The 17,240-nt window shown below is 44.2% G+C and overlaps 1 protein-coding gene across 2 annotated transcripts in view; it reads right to left on the bottom strand.

Moving 5' to 3' along the window:
- Nucleotides 1-12,621: 12,621 nt before the first annotated feature.
- jpt1b (Jupiter microtubule associated homolog 1b) overlaps nucleotides 12,622-17,240 on the bottom strand; it is a 42,195-nt gene continuing 37,576 nt past the window's right edge. For both annotated transcript variants that reach the window (XM_068004434.1, XM_068004435.1), the window contains exon 5: nucleotides 12,622-13,086. In XM_068004434.1, coding sequence (XP_067860535.1) covers nucleotides 12,944-13,086 — 143 coding nt within the window. In that variant the 3' untranslated portion in view covers nucleotides 12,622-12,943. The remainder of the gene's footprint in view (nucleotides 13,087-17,240) is intronic.

Below are 17,240 nucleotides of genomic sequence, written 5' to 3'. Positions count from 1 at the left end.
AAAGGGATCTCTAGGGAATGAGAGCAGTGAGAGAAAGGGATCTCTAGGGAATGAGAGCAGTGAGAGAGAAAGGGATCTGTAGGGAATGAGAGCAGTGAGAGAGAAAGGGATCTCTAGGGAATGAGAGCAGTGAGAGAAAGGGATCTCTAGGGAATGAGAGCAGTGAGAGAAAGGGATCTCTAGGGAATGAGAGCAGTGAGAGGGAAAGGGATCTCTAGGGAATCAGAGCAGTGAGAGAGAAAGGGATCTCTAGGGAATGAGAGCAGTGAGAGAGAAAGGGATCTCTAGGGAATGAGAGCAGTGAGAGAAAGGGATCTCTAGGGAATGAGAGCAGTGAGAGAAAGGGATCTCTAGGGAATGAGAGCAGTGAGAGAAAGGGATCTCTAGGGAATGAGAGCAGTGAGAGAAAGGGATCTCTAGGGAATGAGAGCAGTGAGAGAAAGGGATCTCTAGGGAATGAGAGCAGTGAGAGAAAGGGATCTGTAGGGAATGAGAGCAGTGAGAGAAAGGGATCTGTAGGGAATGAGAGCAGTGAGAGAAAGGGATCTGTAGGGAATGAGAGCAGTGAGAGAGAAAGGGATCTGTAGGGAATGAGAGCAGTGAGAGAAAGGGATCTCTAGGGAATGAGAGCAGTGAGAGAAAGGGATCTCTAGGGAATGAGAGCAGTGAGAGAGAAAGGGATCTCTAGGGAATGAGAGCAGTGAGAGAAAGGGATCTCTAGGGAATGAGAGCAGTGAGAGAAAGGGATCTCTAGGGAATGAGAGCAGTGAGAGAAAGGGATCTGTAGGGAATGAGAGCAGTGAGAGAGAAAGGGATCTCTAGGGAATGAGAGCAGTGAGAGAAAGGGATCTCTCGGGAATGAGAGCAGTGAGAGAAAGGGATCTGTAGGGAATGAGAGCAGTGAGAGAGAAAGGGATCTCTAGGGAATGAGAGCAGTGAGAGAGAAAGGGATCTCTAGGGAATGAGAGCAGTGAGAGAGAAAGGGATCTCTAGGGAATGAGAGCAGTGAGAGAAAGGGATCTCTAGGGAATGAGAGCAGTGAGAGAAAGGGATCTCTAGGGAATGAGAGCAGTGAGAGAAAGGGATCTCTAGGGAATGAGAGCAGTGAGAGAAAGGGATCTCTAGGGAATGAGAGCAGTGAGAGAAAGGGATCTCTAGGGAATGAGAGCAGTGAGAGAAAGGGATCTGTAGGGAATGAGAGCAGTGAGAGAGAAAGGGATCTCTAGGGAATGAGAGCAGTGAGAGAAAGGGATCTCTAGGGAATGAGAGCAGTGAGAGAAAGGGATCTCTAGGGAATGAGAGCAGTGAGAGAGAAAGGGATCTCTAGGGAATGAGAGCAGTGAGAGAAAGGGATCTCTAGGGAATGAGAGCAGTGAGAGAAAGGGATCTCTAGGGAATGAGAGCAGTGAGAGAAAGGGATCTCTAGGGAATGAGAGCAGTGAGAGAGAAAGGGATCTCTAGGGAATGAGAGCAGTGAGAGAAAGGGATCTCTAGGGAATGAGAGCAGTGAGAGAGAAAGGGATCTGTAGGGAATGAGAGCAGTGAGAGAGAAAGGGATCTCTAGGGAATGAGAGCAGTGAGAGAAAGGGATCTCTAGGGAATGAGAGCAGTGAGAGAAAGGGATCTCTAGGGAATGAGAGCAGTGAGAGAGAAAGGGATCTGTAGGGAATGAGAGCAGTGAGAGAGAAAGGGATCTCTAGGGAATGAGAGCAGTGAGAGAAAGGGATCTCTAGGGAATGAGAGCAGTGAGAGAGAAAGGGATCTGTAGGGAATGAGAGCAGTGAGAGAGAAAGGGATCTCTAGGGAATGAGAGCAGTGAGAGAAAGGGATCTGTAGGGAATGAGAGCAGTGAGAGAGAAAGGGATCTCTAGGGAATGAGAGCAGTGAGAGAGAAAGGGATCTCTAGGGAATGAGAGCAGTGAGAGAAAGGGATCTCTAGGGAATGAGAGCAGTGAGAGAAAGGGATCTCTAGGGAATGAGAGCAGTGAGAGAAAGGGATCTCTAGGGAATGAGAGCAGTGAGAGAGAAAGGGATCTCTAGGGAATGAGAGCAGTGAGAGAAAGGGATCTCTAGGGAATGAGAGCAGTGAGAGAGAAAGGGATCTCTAGGGAATGAGAGCAGTGAGAGAAAGGGATCTCTAGGGAATGAGAGCAGTGAGAGAGAAAGGGATCTCTAGGGAATGAGAGCAGTGAGAGAGAAAGGGATCTGTAGGGAATGAGAGCAGTGAGAGAGAAAGGGATCTCTAGGGAATGAGAGCAGTGAGAGAAAGGGATCTCTAGGGAATGAGAGCAGTGAGAGAGAAAGGGATCTGTAGGGAATGAGAGCAGTGAGAGAGAAAGGGATCTCTAGGGAATGAGAGCAGTGAGAGAAAGGGATCTGTAGGGAATGAGAGCAGTGAGAGAGAAAGGGATCTCTAGGGAATGAGAGCAGTGAGAGAGAAAGGGATCTCTAGGGAATGAGAGCAGTGAGAGAAAGGGATCTCTAGGGAATGAGAGCAGTGAGAGAAAGGGATCTCTAGGGAATGAGAGCAGTGAGAGAAAGGGATCTCTAGGGAATGAGAGCAGTGAGAGAGAAAGGGATCTCTAGGGAATGAGAGCAGTGAGAGAAAGGGATCTCTAGGGAATGAGAGCAGTGAGAGAGAAAGGGATCTCTAGGGAATGAGAGCAGTGAGAGAAAGGGATCTCTAGGGAATGAGAGCAGTGAGAGAGAAAGGGATCTCTAGGGAATGAGAGCAGTGAGAGAGAAAGGGATCTGTAGGGAATGAGAGCAGTGAGAGAGAAAGGGATCTCTAGGGAATGAGAGCAGTGAGACAAAGGGATCTCTAGGGAATGAGAGCAGTGAGAGAAAGGGATCTCTAGGGAATGAGAGCAGTGAGAGAAAGGGATCTCTAGGGAATGAGAGCAGTGAGAGAAAGGGATCTCTAGGGAATGAGAGCAGTGAGAGAAAGGGATCTCTAGGGAATGAGAGCAGTGAGAGAAAGGGATCTCTAGCGAATGAGAGCAGTGAGAAAGGGATCTATGTGAACAAGGCAAACAACTGTTTATCTCCTTCACCAATCAGATGGAAGAATGGTTAATAACAGCAGTGTCTGAACCAGGAAGTGTCGGTTGGAATAGTGAATTCAATGTCCAATCAGGTGCAGAAAGAGAAATAAAGAGAGGGAGAGAAAGATTGGATTAAGAGAAAGAGATAAAAGAGACAGAAAGAAAAAGTAAAGAAAAATGTGTTTATATTTTTATTTAAATGCCCAACAATAATTAAATTCTGAAGGAATGAGACTCCACACTTATAAAAGTTAGTTTTCAGTGTCAGAGAGGTTGTTTGGCAGTAATTAATTACCACACTGTTACTAGGACTTGAAATGACGACTTAATTTTCTCTGGTGCGTTCAGTGAAAGTCTATGAGGTGAGTGCAAGAACTCCACGTGTTCAATATATTTGAATGATGAGTCAGGTGGCAGCTTTTGGAGGAGTCGGGCATCTCGGTAACTTCCCAAGTTCCATGTTTAACTGCACATGTGCGGTCGCTGGAAGTTACTGTCTGATTTGCACATAAATAATGATGAGCTCTCTTCGCCTCACCGTGACCTTTACAGCAAAATCCGGCCCATTAACCTGACTCAGAATTAATTGTCACTTGGAAAAATATGGGTTAAGGGCCAGCACGGATTTGTTAAAGGCAAACTTGATTGAGTTCTATGATAAAGTAACGGAGAGGACTGCAGTTGATGTTGTGTAGATGGACTTTCAAAAGACATTTGATAAAGTGCTGCATAATAGGCTTGTCAGCAAAATTGAGGATTAAAGAGACAGTGACAGCATGGGTACAAAACTGGCTATGGGACAGAAAGCAGAGAGTAGTCGTGATTGGTTATTTTTCAGACTGCAGGGAAGTATACAGAGCTGTCCCCCAGGGGTCAGTATTAGGACTATTCTTTTTTTGACATATATTAATGACCTGGACTTGGGTATAGAGGGTATAATTTCAAAGTTTGTAAACTCGGAAATGTAGTAAACAGTGAGGATAGTAACAGTCTTCAGGAGGACAGAGACAGACTGGTGAAATGGGCAGAAACGTGGTAGATGAAATTTAATGCAGAGAAGTGTGAAGTGATGCATTTTGATAGGAAGAATGAGGAGAGGCAATGTAAACAAATGGTACAATTCTAAAGGGGGTGCAGGAAGAGAGAGATGTGGGGGTGCACATACACAAATCTTTGAAGGTGGCAGGACAAGTTGAGAAGCCTGTTAAAAATGCATACGGGAACCTGGGCTTTATTAATAGAGGCATTGAGTACAAAAGCAAGGAAGTTATGCTAAGTCTTTATAAAACACTGGATAAGCCCCAGCTGGAGTATTATAGAATCATAGAAAGGTTACAGCACAGAAGGAGGCCATTTGGCCCATCGAGTCCATGCCAGCTCTATGCAAGAGCAATCCAACTAATCCCACTTCCCTGCCCTATCCCCGTAGCCCTGCAAATTTTTTCCTTTCAAGTATTTATCCAGTTCCCTTTTGAAGGCCATGATTGAATCTGCCTCCACCACCCCCTCGGGCAGTGCATTCCAGATCCTAACCACTCGCTGTGTAAAAAGGTTTTTCCACATGTCACCTTTGGTTCTTTTGCCAATCACCTTAAATCTATGTCATAAAATCATAGAATCATAGAAGTTACAACATGGAAACAGGCCCTTCGGCCCAACATGTCCATGTCGCCCAGTTTATACCACTAAGCTAGTCCCAATTGCCTGCACTTGGCCCATATCCCTCTATACCCATCTTACCCATGTAACTGTCCAAATGCTTTTTAAAAGACAAAATTGTACCCGCCTCTACTACTGCCTCTGGCAGCTCGTTCCAGACACTCACCACCCTTTGAGTGAAAAAATTGCCCCTCTGGACCCTTTTGTATCTCTCCCCTCTCACCTTAAATCTATGCCCCCTCGTTATAGACTCCCCTACCTTTGGTTCTTGACCCTTCCGCCAATGGGAACAGTTTCTCTCTATCTACTCTGTCTAGACCCTTCATGATTTTGAATACCTCGATCAAATCTCCTCACAACCATCTCTGTTCCAAGGAGAACAACCCCAGCTTCTCCAGTCTATCCACGTAACTGAATTCCCTCATCTCTGGAATCATTCTAGTAAATCTCTTCTGCACCCTCTCTGAGGCCTTCACATCTTTCCTAAAGTGCGGTGCCCAGAACTGGACACAATACTCCAGTTGTGGCTGAACCAGTGTTTTATAAAGGTTCATCATGACTTCCTTGCTTTTGTACTCTATGCCTCTATTTATAAAGCCCAGGATCCCGTATGCTTTTATAACCGCTTTCTCAACCTGCCCTGCTACTTTCAATGATTTGTGTACATAAACCCCCAGATCTCTGTTCCTGTACCGCTTTTTAGAGTTGTGCCCTCCAGTTTATATTGCTTCTCCTCATTCTTCCTACCAAAATGTATCACTTCACACTTTACTGCGTTAAATTTCATCTGCCACGTGTCCGCCCATTCCACCAGCCTGTCTATATCCTCTTGAAGTCTATCACTATCCTCCTCACTGTTCACTACCCTTCCAAGTTTTGTGTCATCTACAAATTTTGAAATTGTGCCTTGTACACCCAAGTCCAAGTCATTAATATATATCAAGAAAAGCAGTGGTCCCAGCACCGACCCCTGGGGAACACCACTGTATACCTCCCTCCAGTCCGAAAAACAACCTTTCACCACTACTCTCTGTTTCCTGTCACTTAACCAATTCTGTATCCATGTTGCCACTACCCCTTTATTCCATGGGCTTCAATTTTGACCATGCAGCACTTCCAGACCGTGTGGCACTTTATCAAACGCCTTTTGAAAGTCCATATTCACCACATCAACTGCACTGCCCCCATCGACCCTCTCTGTTACCTCATCAAAAAACTCTATCAAGTTAGTTAAACACGATTTGCCTTTAACAAATCCATGCTGGCTTTCCCTAATCAATCCACACTTGTCCAAGTGATAATTTTGTCCTGGATTATTGTTTCTAAAAGTTTCCCCACCACTGAGGTTAAACTGACTGGCCTGTAGTTCCTGGGTTTATCCTTACACCTTTTTTGAACAAGGGTGCAACATTTGCAATTCTCCAGTCCTCTGGCACCACCCCCATATCTACGGATGTTTGGAAGATTATGACCAGCACCTCCGCAATCTCCACCCTTACTTCCCTCAGCAACCTTGGATGCATCCCATCATTTATTACCTCAGCCAAGCGTAGATCTCCCTTTTGGTCCCTAATCGGTCCCACCCCTCCTCTTACTACCCGTTTAATGTTTACATGCCTACTTTTGTATTCCCTTTTCAGTCTATTCTCATACTCTCTCTTTGCCCCTCTTATTTCCTTTTTCGCTTCCCCTCTGAACTTTCTATATTCTGCCTGGTTCTTACTTGTGTTATCGACCTGACATCTATTTTCTGCTTCATCTTACTATCTCTTTTGTCATCCAGGGAGCTCTGGCTTTAGTTGCCCTACCTTTCTGCCTCATGAGAATGTACCTAGTCTGTACCTGAACCATCTCCTCTTGAAAGGCCACCCATTGTTCAATTACAGTTTTTCCTGCCAATCTTTGATTCCAATTTACCCGGGCCAGATCTGTTCTCATCCCATTGAAATTGGCCCTCCTCCAATTGAGTATTTTTACTCTAGATTGCTCCTTGTCCTTTACTATACCTATTCTAAACCTTATGATACTATGATCGCTGCTCCCTAAAAGCTCCCCCACTGACACTTGTTCCACTTGGCCCACCTCATTCCCCAGAACCAAGTCCAGCAATGCCTCCTTCCTCATTGGGCCGGAAACGTACTGGTCAAGAAAGTTCTCCTGAACACACTTCAAAAATTCCTCCCCCTCTTTGCCCCTTATATTATTACTATCCCAGTCTATATTAGGATAGTTGAAGTCCCCCATTATCATTACTCCATAGTTCTTGCACCTCACTGTAATTTCCCTGCAAATTTGCCCCTCTATCTCCTTCCCACTAGTTGGTGGCCTATAGAATACACCCAGTCATGTAATGGTACCTCTATTGTTTCTTAACTCTAACCAAATAGATTCTGTCCTTGACCCCTCCAGGACATCCTCTCTCTCCAGCACTGCAATATTCTCCTTAATCAGTACTGCCACCCCACCCACCCCCTCCTTTCTTTCCTTCCCTATCTTTCCTGAACACCTTGTATCCAGGAATATTTAGTATCCAATCCTGCACTTTTATGATTTTGAATACCACTACTAAATCTCCTCTCGACCTTCTCTGTTCGAAGGAGAACAACCTCAGCTTCTCCAGTCTATGATACAAAAATTGGTAGGGTGGTAAATAGCGAGGAGGATAGCCTCAGTCTGCAGGACGATATAGATGGGTTGGTCAGATGGGCGGAACAGTGGCAAATGGAATTTAACCCGGAAAAGTGCGAGGTGATGCACTTTGGAGGGACTAACAAGGCAAGGGAATACACAATGAATGGGAGGACCCTAGGCAAGACAGAGGGTCAGAGGGATCTTGGTGTGCAAGTTCACAGATCCCTGAAGGCGGCGGAACAGGTAGATAAGGTGGTAAAGAAGGCATATGGGATACTTGCCTTTATTAGCCGAGGCATAGAATATAAGAGCAAGGAGGTTATGATGGAGCTGTATAAAACACTGGTTAGGCCACAGCTGGAGTACTGTGTGCAGTTCTGGTCGCCACACTACAGGAAGGATGTGATCGCTTTGGAGAGGGTGCAGAGGAGATTCACCAGGATGTTACCAGGGCTGGAGCGCTTCAGCTATGAAGAGGGACTGGGAAGATTGGGTTTGTTTTCCTTGGAGCAGAGGAGGCTGAGGGGGGACATGATTGAGGTGTACAAAATTATGAGGGGCACAGATAGGATGGATACTAAGGAGCTTTTTCCCTTCGTTGAGGGTTCTATAACAAGGGGACATAGATTCAAGGTAAAAGGCGGGAGGTTTAGAGGGGATTTGAGAAAGAACTTTTTCACCCAGAGGGTGGTTGGAGTCTGGAACTCACTGCCTGAAAGGGTTGTGGAGGCAGGAACCCTCACAACATTCAAGAAGCATTTGGATGAGCACTTGAAATGCCATAGCATACAAGGCTACGGACCAAATGCTGGAATATGGGATTAGAGTAGACAGGGCTGATGGCCAGCGCGGACACGATGGGCCGAAGGGCCTCTATCTGTGCTGTATGACTCTATGACTCTATCCACGTAACTGAAGTCTCTCATTCCTGGAATCATTCCAGTAAATCTCTTCTGCACCCTCTCTAAGGCCTTCACATCTTTCCTAAAGTGCAGTGCTCAGAACTGGACACAATACTCCAGTTGTGGTCCAATTCTGGGCATCACACTTTGGGAAGGATGTCAAGGCCTTAGAAAGGGTGCAGAGATTTACTAGAATGGTACCAGGGATGAGGGGCTTCAGTTATGGAGAGGCGGGAGCAGCTGGGGTTGTTTTCCTTACAGCAGAGAAAGTTAACGCAAAAGAACCATGAAACATTGATCTGGAATGCACGGCCTGAAAGGGTGATGGAAGCAGGTTCAATAATAACGTTCAAAAGGGAATTGGATAAATACTTCATAGTATCACAGTAGGTACAGCACAGGAGGAGGCCATTCAGCCCATCATGCCTGTGCTGGCTCTTTGAAAGAGCTATCCAATCAGTCCCCTTCCCCTGCTCTTTCCCCATAGCCCTGTAAATGTTTTCCCTTCAAGTATTTATCCAATTCCCTTTTGAAAGTTACTATAATCTGCTGCCACCGCCCTTTCAGGCCGTGCATTCCAGATCATAACAACTCGCTGCGTAAAAAAATGTTTCCTCATGTCTGGCTCTTTGGCCAATTACCTTAAATCTGTGTCCTCTGGTTACCGACCCTTCTGACACTGGAAACTGTTTGTCCTTATTTACTCGATCAAAACCGTTTATGATTTTGAACACCTCTATTAAATCTCTCCTTAACCTTCTCTGTTCTAAGGAGAACAATCCCAGTTCCTCCAGTCTCCCACATAACTGAAGACCCTCATCCCTGGCACCATTCGAGTAAATCTCTTCTTCACCCTCTCTCAGGCCTTGACATCCTTCCTGAAGTGCGGTGTCCAGAATTGAACACAATACTCCAGCTGAGGCCTAACCAGTGTTTAATTAAAGTTTAGCATAATTTTCTTGCTTTTGTACTCTAAGCCTCTATTAATAAAGCCCAGGATCCCTTATGCTTTTTTGAAAACCTCCTCAACTTGTCCTGCCATCTTCACGGATTTGTGTATGTGCACCCCCACATCTCTGTTCCTGTGCTCCCTTTAAAATTGTACCATTTAGTTTATATTGCCTCTCCTCATTCTTCCTACCAAAATGTATCACTTCACACTTCCCTGCGTTAAATTTTATCTGCCATGTGTCTGCCTTTTTCACCAATCTGCCCCCCTGAAGTGTTAATATCCCCCACATTACTACATTTCCAAGTTTCTTGTCATCTGCAAACTTTGAAACTATACCTTGTGTACCCAAGTCCAGGTCATTAATATATATCAAAACGAGCAGTGGTCCTAATACTGACCCCTGGGGAACACCACTGTGTACTTCCCTCCAGTCTGAAAAACAATTGTTCACCGCTACTCTCTGCTTTCTAACCCTTAACCAATTTTGTATCCACACTGTCACTGTCCCTTTAATCCCATGGGCTTTAATTTTGCTAACAAATTACTTTAAGGGTAAAAATTTGCAGGACCCGAGGGAAAGGGGCTATTGGATAGTTCTTTCAACGAGCCAGCACAGGCACGATGGGCCGAATAGCCATCTTCTGTGCTATATCATTCTATGATTATATTCTTACCCAAAGTATTATCCCATTGCTAAAGGTGTTCTCTTTGAACAAAGTTTTGGTCTGTCCACATTGGGAAAGTGCTCAGTCTGTCACTCGGCAACACCTTTCCAAGTAAGTGGGGAGACGGGAGATCACCGACTCCACGGGGAGAAGTTCAATGGGAAGGTAAACCTGGAGATAACGGTAATGGATGAAAGGTGAGGTCGATCAACGATCAATGCAACCGCTGCTGGAAAGACATCAACGGGGCACATTTTAATGGGATAAAGAGGTGGTTGAATTTCTGGGGAGAATGTGGGGGTGGGCGTGTCTGCAGCACAAACTAGAACATATTGAGACTGTGATTTACAAACTCAAACATTAAGCTTTTTTTATAAAAGGAAGTAGGTAATTAATGACCAGCTGCTAAATGTCAAAGTTATGCTTTGGTAGGGTTTTTAATTCAATAAATGGTCGTTTGTTTGAAACATTCACAAAAAGATACAATTATAAAAGTATCAACTTAATATTTTGGTATTAAATACAAAAAGTTAAAAGCTTAAAATGTTAAGAATTCTTAAATTAGTATAATTTGAAGGCAGGACTGGGCAGGAAGCTTATTCTGTGCTATGTTATAAAGTGAATCATGCTGTCATTTCTTATTAAAATCACTTCCTTTGGTGGGACCAAACCTTTTGAGGAAGATCCACACAAAACACTACCAGTTAAACTCAAAACTGGGGATTCAGCACAAACAGTGGGAACGGACAAGAAGTTGGTTGAAGGGCAGAAAACAAGTCCTCCTCGGGAGCTTTGTGAGAGTAGGGGATGGTGGGAGAGTACAGGGTGCTCCAGGGATCCATATTAGGACCACGACTGGGTCTAATTTACATCAAACACCTGGATTCAGTGCAAAGTGGTTACATTTGGAACTAAGCTGTCAATTCATCGCACTTAACTCCTGTGATTAACGTGTCATTTTTTTTGGAGACTATTTTTTTTAATGGGCATTTCTATATATATATAAATATATAGAATTAAATGTTAATGGACTGGAAGAGAGCTCCTGATCGAGTGTCTGTGCTGTCCACTTTCTCAGGAGTTTCCCATCCTCCTCCTCGGTTCTACATTCCCTTTCTTTCAGACTACATAGCTATGCTCAAGTGCCAGGCTTCTCTCAGAGGGCAATCATAGAATCTTACAGCACAGAAGGACGGCATTCGGCCCATCGTGCCTGTGCCAGTTCTTTGAAAGAGCGATCCAATTAGTCCCATTCCCCTGCTCATTACGGTCTCTTTAAAGTTTGCCCACCACCGACATTAGGCTGCGGTTACTTGGTTTATTTCTCTCCCCTTGTTTGAACAGAGGTGTAACATTTGTAGCCCTCCAGCATCGTCTCCATATCTAGGATTGGAAGACTGTGGTCAAAGACGCCACAATTTCACCCTCACTTCCCTCAGTAATCTAGGATGCATCCCATCCAGACCGGGTGACTTGTCCACTTTTGAGCACTGCTAACCTTTTAAGTACCTCTTTATTTTTTATGTTAATCCAATTTCTCTAGCCCCTCCTCTTTTACTGTGACATTAGTAGCATCCTCTTTTTTTTTAAAAAGTGAAGACAGATGCAAAGTACTCATTAATTACCTTCGATATGTCCTCTGCCTCCACAAGATTTCATTTTTGGTCCCTAATCGGTCCCACCCTTCCTTTGACTTTAAATGTTTATAATACTTTAGTGCTCCCTTTTATGTTACCTGCTAATCTTTTTCTCTTACATTCTCTTCACCCCTCATTTCCTTTGTCAGTTCTCTTCTGTACTTTGTATTCTGCCCAATTCTCAAATGTCAGGTTCCTAATACAGTAATTAGCTTCCTTTTTCTGTTTCATTTCAATCTCCATTTCTTTAGTCAGCCAGGGTGCTATAGCTTTGGTGCCCTCTACCCCCCCCAGAGGAATGTCTAGTCTGTACCTGAACTATCTCCTCCTTGAAGGCCTCCCGTTGCTCATTTAATGTTTAACTTGATAATCTTTGTTTCCATTCCACCTGGGCCGGATCCCTTTTCAACTCCCTGAAATTAGCCCTCTTCCAGTTGAGGATCTTCACCTTTGATTGTTCATTGTCTTTTTCCGTAACTGCTCTAACGGTTGAGTCTCTACCTGTTTCTTTGGATGCTCCAAATCTAACCAACAGTGACAACCTTGGTCACTGTACTCTTAGTTTTTCCATCTATCACTGTTCTTGACCCCTCCAAATCCCACATCTCCTCCACTGCTAAAGATGCTTGCTTTGCCTTTTCCTGCAAAACACTTTTGCCTCAACACACTGTGTAAGGTCCAAGTCCATTCAAGACTTTTGATACTGTTCCTATAACAGAGATTCAAACACCCCTTCCATACTTCAACAGAATACATGGCTCATCTGATAGCCAATTGTTCACTCAGCTCTAACCTTTCCAGTCTCTATTTTAGAAGCTACAGTTAGTGCTGCTCAAAATATTTTCTTGCTAAGCTGTGACTACACCATCCTGCCTGCTCTTTCTCCTCCCACATCCTCACTCTTACTCATTTTCTCAACATTACCAATTAAATTTTTTTTAAATGCTCAGGCTTTTAAACCCAAGCTTGGACCCCCCGGTCACCATTTCACAATCTACCCCCAACCCCATCCAGCCTCGGTGTTCCTGCACCTGAGCATCTCAAAAAACAAAGCCTGTTCACAACAGCTGTAAAGTTGCTGAGTGCAGGTTTAGCTAAATCAATGGGCTGAAGGATGAAATCAAAGTCCAGTTTGGAGAATAATTTTTATTTGCATCACAAATCATACTCTGATATACCCAAATACAAAGTCCAAAATGCCAGAATTTAGTCTGAAGTCACATATGAAACACACACACATACTCATCAATACTTTACATCACAGGGAGGAACCATTTCATGCCTTTCCCAGCAGGCCTAGTGTTTGATGTACTTAAGGAAAATGGAGCTGGCTCCTATAAAACAGAAAAATGTAAAGTGCTAGTACAAAAAAAATAGGGCTCAAACTTTGAAGGTCACAATAAAATTAACATTTATTCAGTCTTCAACTCAGATAATGAAGTAAACAGTGGGTTTATCCCAGAACAAGGCTGGAGACACCACCAGGTGGGATTTTTCTGGGCCGAAATGATGCAGTTTGTGCAGACGCTCCTGGGCTGGGCATGGACTCTTCCTTCTGTCCCTGGGCCTCCTCTTGGTTTTCAGTTTTATTGTTGCCTGAAAAAAAGCACAACAGTTAGACAGAGAATCCACAGCCTTTCCCTTCTTGAACCAGGAATGATGTGACAAATTTAAATGCATTTTTTACTTTCTTAAACAAATCTATTTGAAAGTTATCATCCAACACCAAGGTACACACAGTAATGCTAAACTGGACAAGACACTGCACAGCTTATAGTCTACTGCAATGGGCATTTGATAAATAGCAGTCCACACACAAAATGGAGCCTTCATTTCACCTGCAAGTACAGCAGCTGGATGCTCTCAGGAGCTGGCAGGCTGCTGCTGTCAGCCAAATACATGCTTCAAACTTGTATTTGCCTTCTGATACTGCTGAATGTCCTGATGAGATGACGAGCTGGGTTTATCCCTTCAGACAGGGTGGGACTTCTGCCAGTCTCTAATCCCAACTCACTGAGCCGAGATTACCTGAGCACACAAGGCAAGCTCCCAGAAGTATGAGACTACCTGGGTAAACAGGGCCTGCTCAAAGCAGTAAGAGGTACCCGACAGCTGCAAGAAAGGGAATTGGGCAGATCTGCAGTGGGGCTTCCATCGTAGAATGGTTACATGACAGAAGGCAGCCATTCGGCCCATCGAGCCTGTGCCGGCTTTTTGTAAGAGCAATCCAGTTAGTCCCATTCCCCTGTTCTTACCCTGCAGCCCTGCCAATTTTTTCCCCAACAAACATTTATCCAATTCCTTTCTGAAAGCCACGATGGAAGCTGCTTCCACCACCCTTTCAGGCAGCGCATTCCAGATCATAACTACTCACTGCGCAAAATAGTTTTTCCTCATGTCGCCTTTGGTTCTTTTGCCAATCACCTTAAATCTGGGTCCTCTGGGACAAAATTAATAGTTACTTGGACAAATGTGGATTAATAAAAAGGAAAGCCGGCATGGATTTGTTAAAGGCAAATTGTCTTTAACTAACTTGATTGAGTTTTTTTGATGAGGTAACAGTCGATGAGGGCAATGCGGTTGATATTGTGTGTGAACTTTCAAAAGATGTTTGATAAAGTGCCACATAATAGGCTTGTCAGCAAAAGGGGCAGTGGCAGCATGGATACAAAATTGGCTAAGTGACAGGAAACAGTAGTGGTGAATGGTTGTTTTTCCAACTGGAGGAAGGTGTACAGTGGTGTTCCCCAGGGGTCGACACTAGGACCACTGCATTTTTAATATATATATTAAGCACACAGTTCAACAACGCACAGAAATTAATCACCGTATGTCTAATCAGGTGTCAGATCAGAAAGAGCTCATTTGGCCCAGGTCATGACAGAGTTAGGTACTTCCATATCAAGAATGCTTTTCAGCTTCTAAGTCTGACAAAATATATAAGGGCGAGGGGAGATAGGTCTAGGGTGAGGGGAGAGAAGAGTGGGCAGGGAGGGGAGGGGAAGGAGGGTCCAAACTTTCCACTCACCCATCTCTTTAGCTGAAATCACCTTTGAATGTAATTTAAAAAGGACACTTGAAAAGAGAACTCAATGGTGAAAGGGCATCTGGTGCATCCCAAGTAATAAGTTAAGACCAGGAGGAGAGTCAAATTCATAATCTCACTTGACATTTTCATTGCCAAAACATTGTTGAGTACCAGACAGTGCCTCCAGGGAAACATTTACATTGCAGCATGATAGCAAGATCAGTGCAGAAAGCTGCAGCACTCAGCAGATTATTGGAAGCATCAGCTGGAAAAGGCTCAGGCATTGTGAAGTGGTACAAAGGTCATTACAGGTAACACCACTGAGCTCGGCCATGATTAATTTCGGGCCCTTTATCCAGCATTAGCCACATAAGGTTAAAATCATAACCCCCAGTACAATGTCCAAAAGTATGAACTTTACTCATGGGCTCAACACCAGCCCAGCGCAGTACACAACAGGGAACTGTGACAATGTGACACCAGCCTCGGGTAGTACACAACAGAAAGCAGAGTAGCAGTGAGCGGTTGTTTTTCAGACTGGAGTGAAGTATACAGTGGTGTTCCTCAGGGGTCAGTATTAGGACCACTGCTCTTTTTGATATAGATTGATGATCTAGACTTTGATCTAGAGGGTATAAATTCAAAGCTTGCAGATGACATGAAACTCAAATGTAATGTGGAGAGTAACACACTTGAGGAGGACTTAAACAGACTGGTGAAATGGGCAGACACAGGGCAGATGAAATTTAACACAGAAGTGTGAAGTGATGCATTTGGTAGGACTAGGAGAGGCAATATAAACTAAATGGTACAATTTTTAAGGGGGTGCAGCATCAGACACCTGGGGGTTCACATACACAAATCTTTGAAGGTCACAGGACAAGTTGAGAAGGCTGTTTAAAAAAGCATATGGGATCTGGGCTTTATTAAGAGGCAGAGAGTACAAAGGCAAGGAAGTTATGCTAAACCTTTATAGAACACTGGTTAGGCCACAGCTGGAGCATTGTGTTCCATTCTGGACACCACACTTAGGAAGGATGTCAAGGTATTAGAGAGGGTGCAGAGAAGATTTACTAGAATGGTACCAGGGATGAGGGACTTTAGTTATGTGGAGAGACTGGAGAAACTGGGGTTATTCTCCTGAGAACAGAGAAGGTTAAGGGGAGATTTGATAGGTGTTCAAAATCATTAATGGTTTTGATAGAGTAAACAAATAGAAACTTTCCAGTGGCAGAAGGGTCGGTAACCAGAGGACACAGATTTAAGGTGATCGGCAAAAGAGGCAGAGGCGACATGAGGAAACATTTTTACATGCAGTGAGTTGTAATGATCTGGAATTCACTGCCTGAAAGGGTGGTGGAAGCAGATTCAATAATAATGTTCAAAAGGGAATTGGATAAATACTTGAAGGGAAAAAATTTACAAGACTATGGGGAAAGAGCAGGGAATGGGACTAATTGAATAGCTTTCAAAGAGCCAGCATAGGTATGATGGGCCGAATGGCCTCCTCCTGTGCTGTACCTACTATGATACAATGGACAGGAAAATGGTACACACCAGCCTAGTGTAGTATATAACGGAGACAGGACACAGACTATATTACCCCCTTTGGTCACATTCTGTAGTAACAATGCCATTGTCTCAATTCAAATTCTGTGACCAAAGGTGGAACTCCCATTGAGCAACCAAATCAGGTGTCAGCAATGTCATTAAACACTTTAAGCTGCAGACAACACATCTGCAGGTCAGTCACTAGCCAAATGAATAAAGTTCCACCAAAACTTGTAAAGTCATGTATTTGAGTGCAAGAATGGATTTTCATTTACTGGTTGATGTCCTGTGGCATTGCTCAGTCTCTGGTTGCAGTATTTAGCTGCTAAGATGGAGCTAAGTTTAATCTGGTCTTACTCTAAGGCCATTGTTCAGGAACCCTGATGTGAAAATGGTTCAAGTAGATACATTCGCAGACCAAGTTGGCTCCTGGTCTTGTGGGGTAGGCCAAGTTGCCAGGGTCAACAAAAACTAGTAGGAAATAATGGTCTCTCTTCAATGCATTCAAAGGGAAGCCAGGTAAGTACATGAGGGAGAAAGGAATAGAAGGATATGTTGATAGGGCAAGATGAAGTAAAGAGTGGGAGGAGGCTCGTGTGAAGCATAGTTGGGCCGAATGGCCTGTTTCTGTGCTGCAAATTTTATGTAATTCTATGTTTTAGTACTTTTGAGGTAGAGGACTAGAGTCTCCTCAGATACCATCCCCTAATGAGGGGTCTGGGAATGTCACAGGTCTCAGCTGTAAGCAGGTGAATGTGAGGCCCAAGAGGACTTGACTAGAAGTTGCTGCTGGTGATATTCCCATTGCCATAAGGGAGTGCCAACCCATTTTAAATAGACAGGTTAACATTTCCATTAAAATAGGGAGCAGAGGATGTTTGTGTAGTTTGTAGCACTGTTGGATAACTTGCCATAATGTAGGACAGTACCCATAACAGCAGTGAAATGAAGCAATGCGCAGTCTGCTCCTCTACACAGCCCACAGTGGCAGCGACCACACAGGAGGCCCTGCATAGTCTGATAATCTTAGTGTTTACAACTGCCATGGGCAGAAAACAGACAAGTGGCAGAATAAGTCAAGAACACAAGTCAGCAAGACTATCGGCAGCAGAGGGTCACGAGGTGGAGTATTTATGCTGCAAATTCCATGCAGTTGAAGTGGATACTCAGT

This window comes from Heptranchias perlo, chromosome 23, assembly GCF_035084215.1.
Source record: "Heptranchias perlo isolate sHepPer1 chromosome 23, sHepPer1.hap1, whole genome shotgun sequence".
NCBI classification, from domain to species: domain Eukaryota; kingdom Metazoa; phylum Chordata; class Chondrichthyes; order Hexanchiformes; family Hexanchidae; genus Heptranchias; species Heptranchias perlo.
The sequence above is the reverse complement of the archived record's forward strand: the minus strand, read 5'-3'. Positions and strand labels throughout refer to the sequence as shown.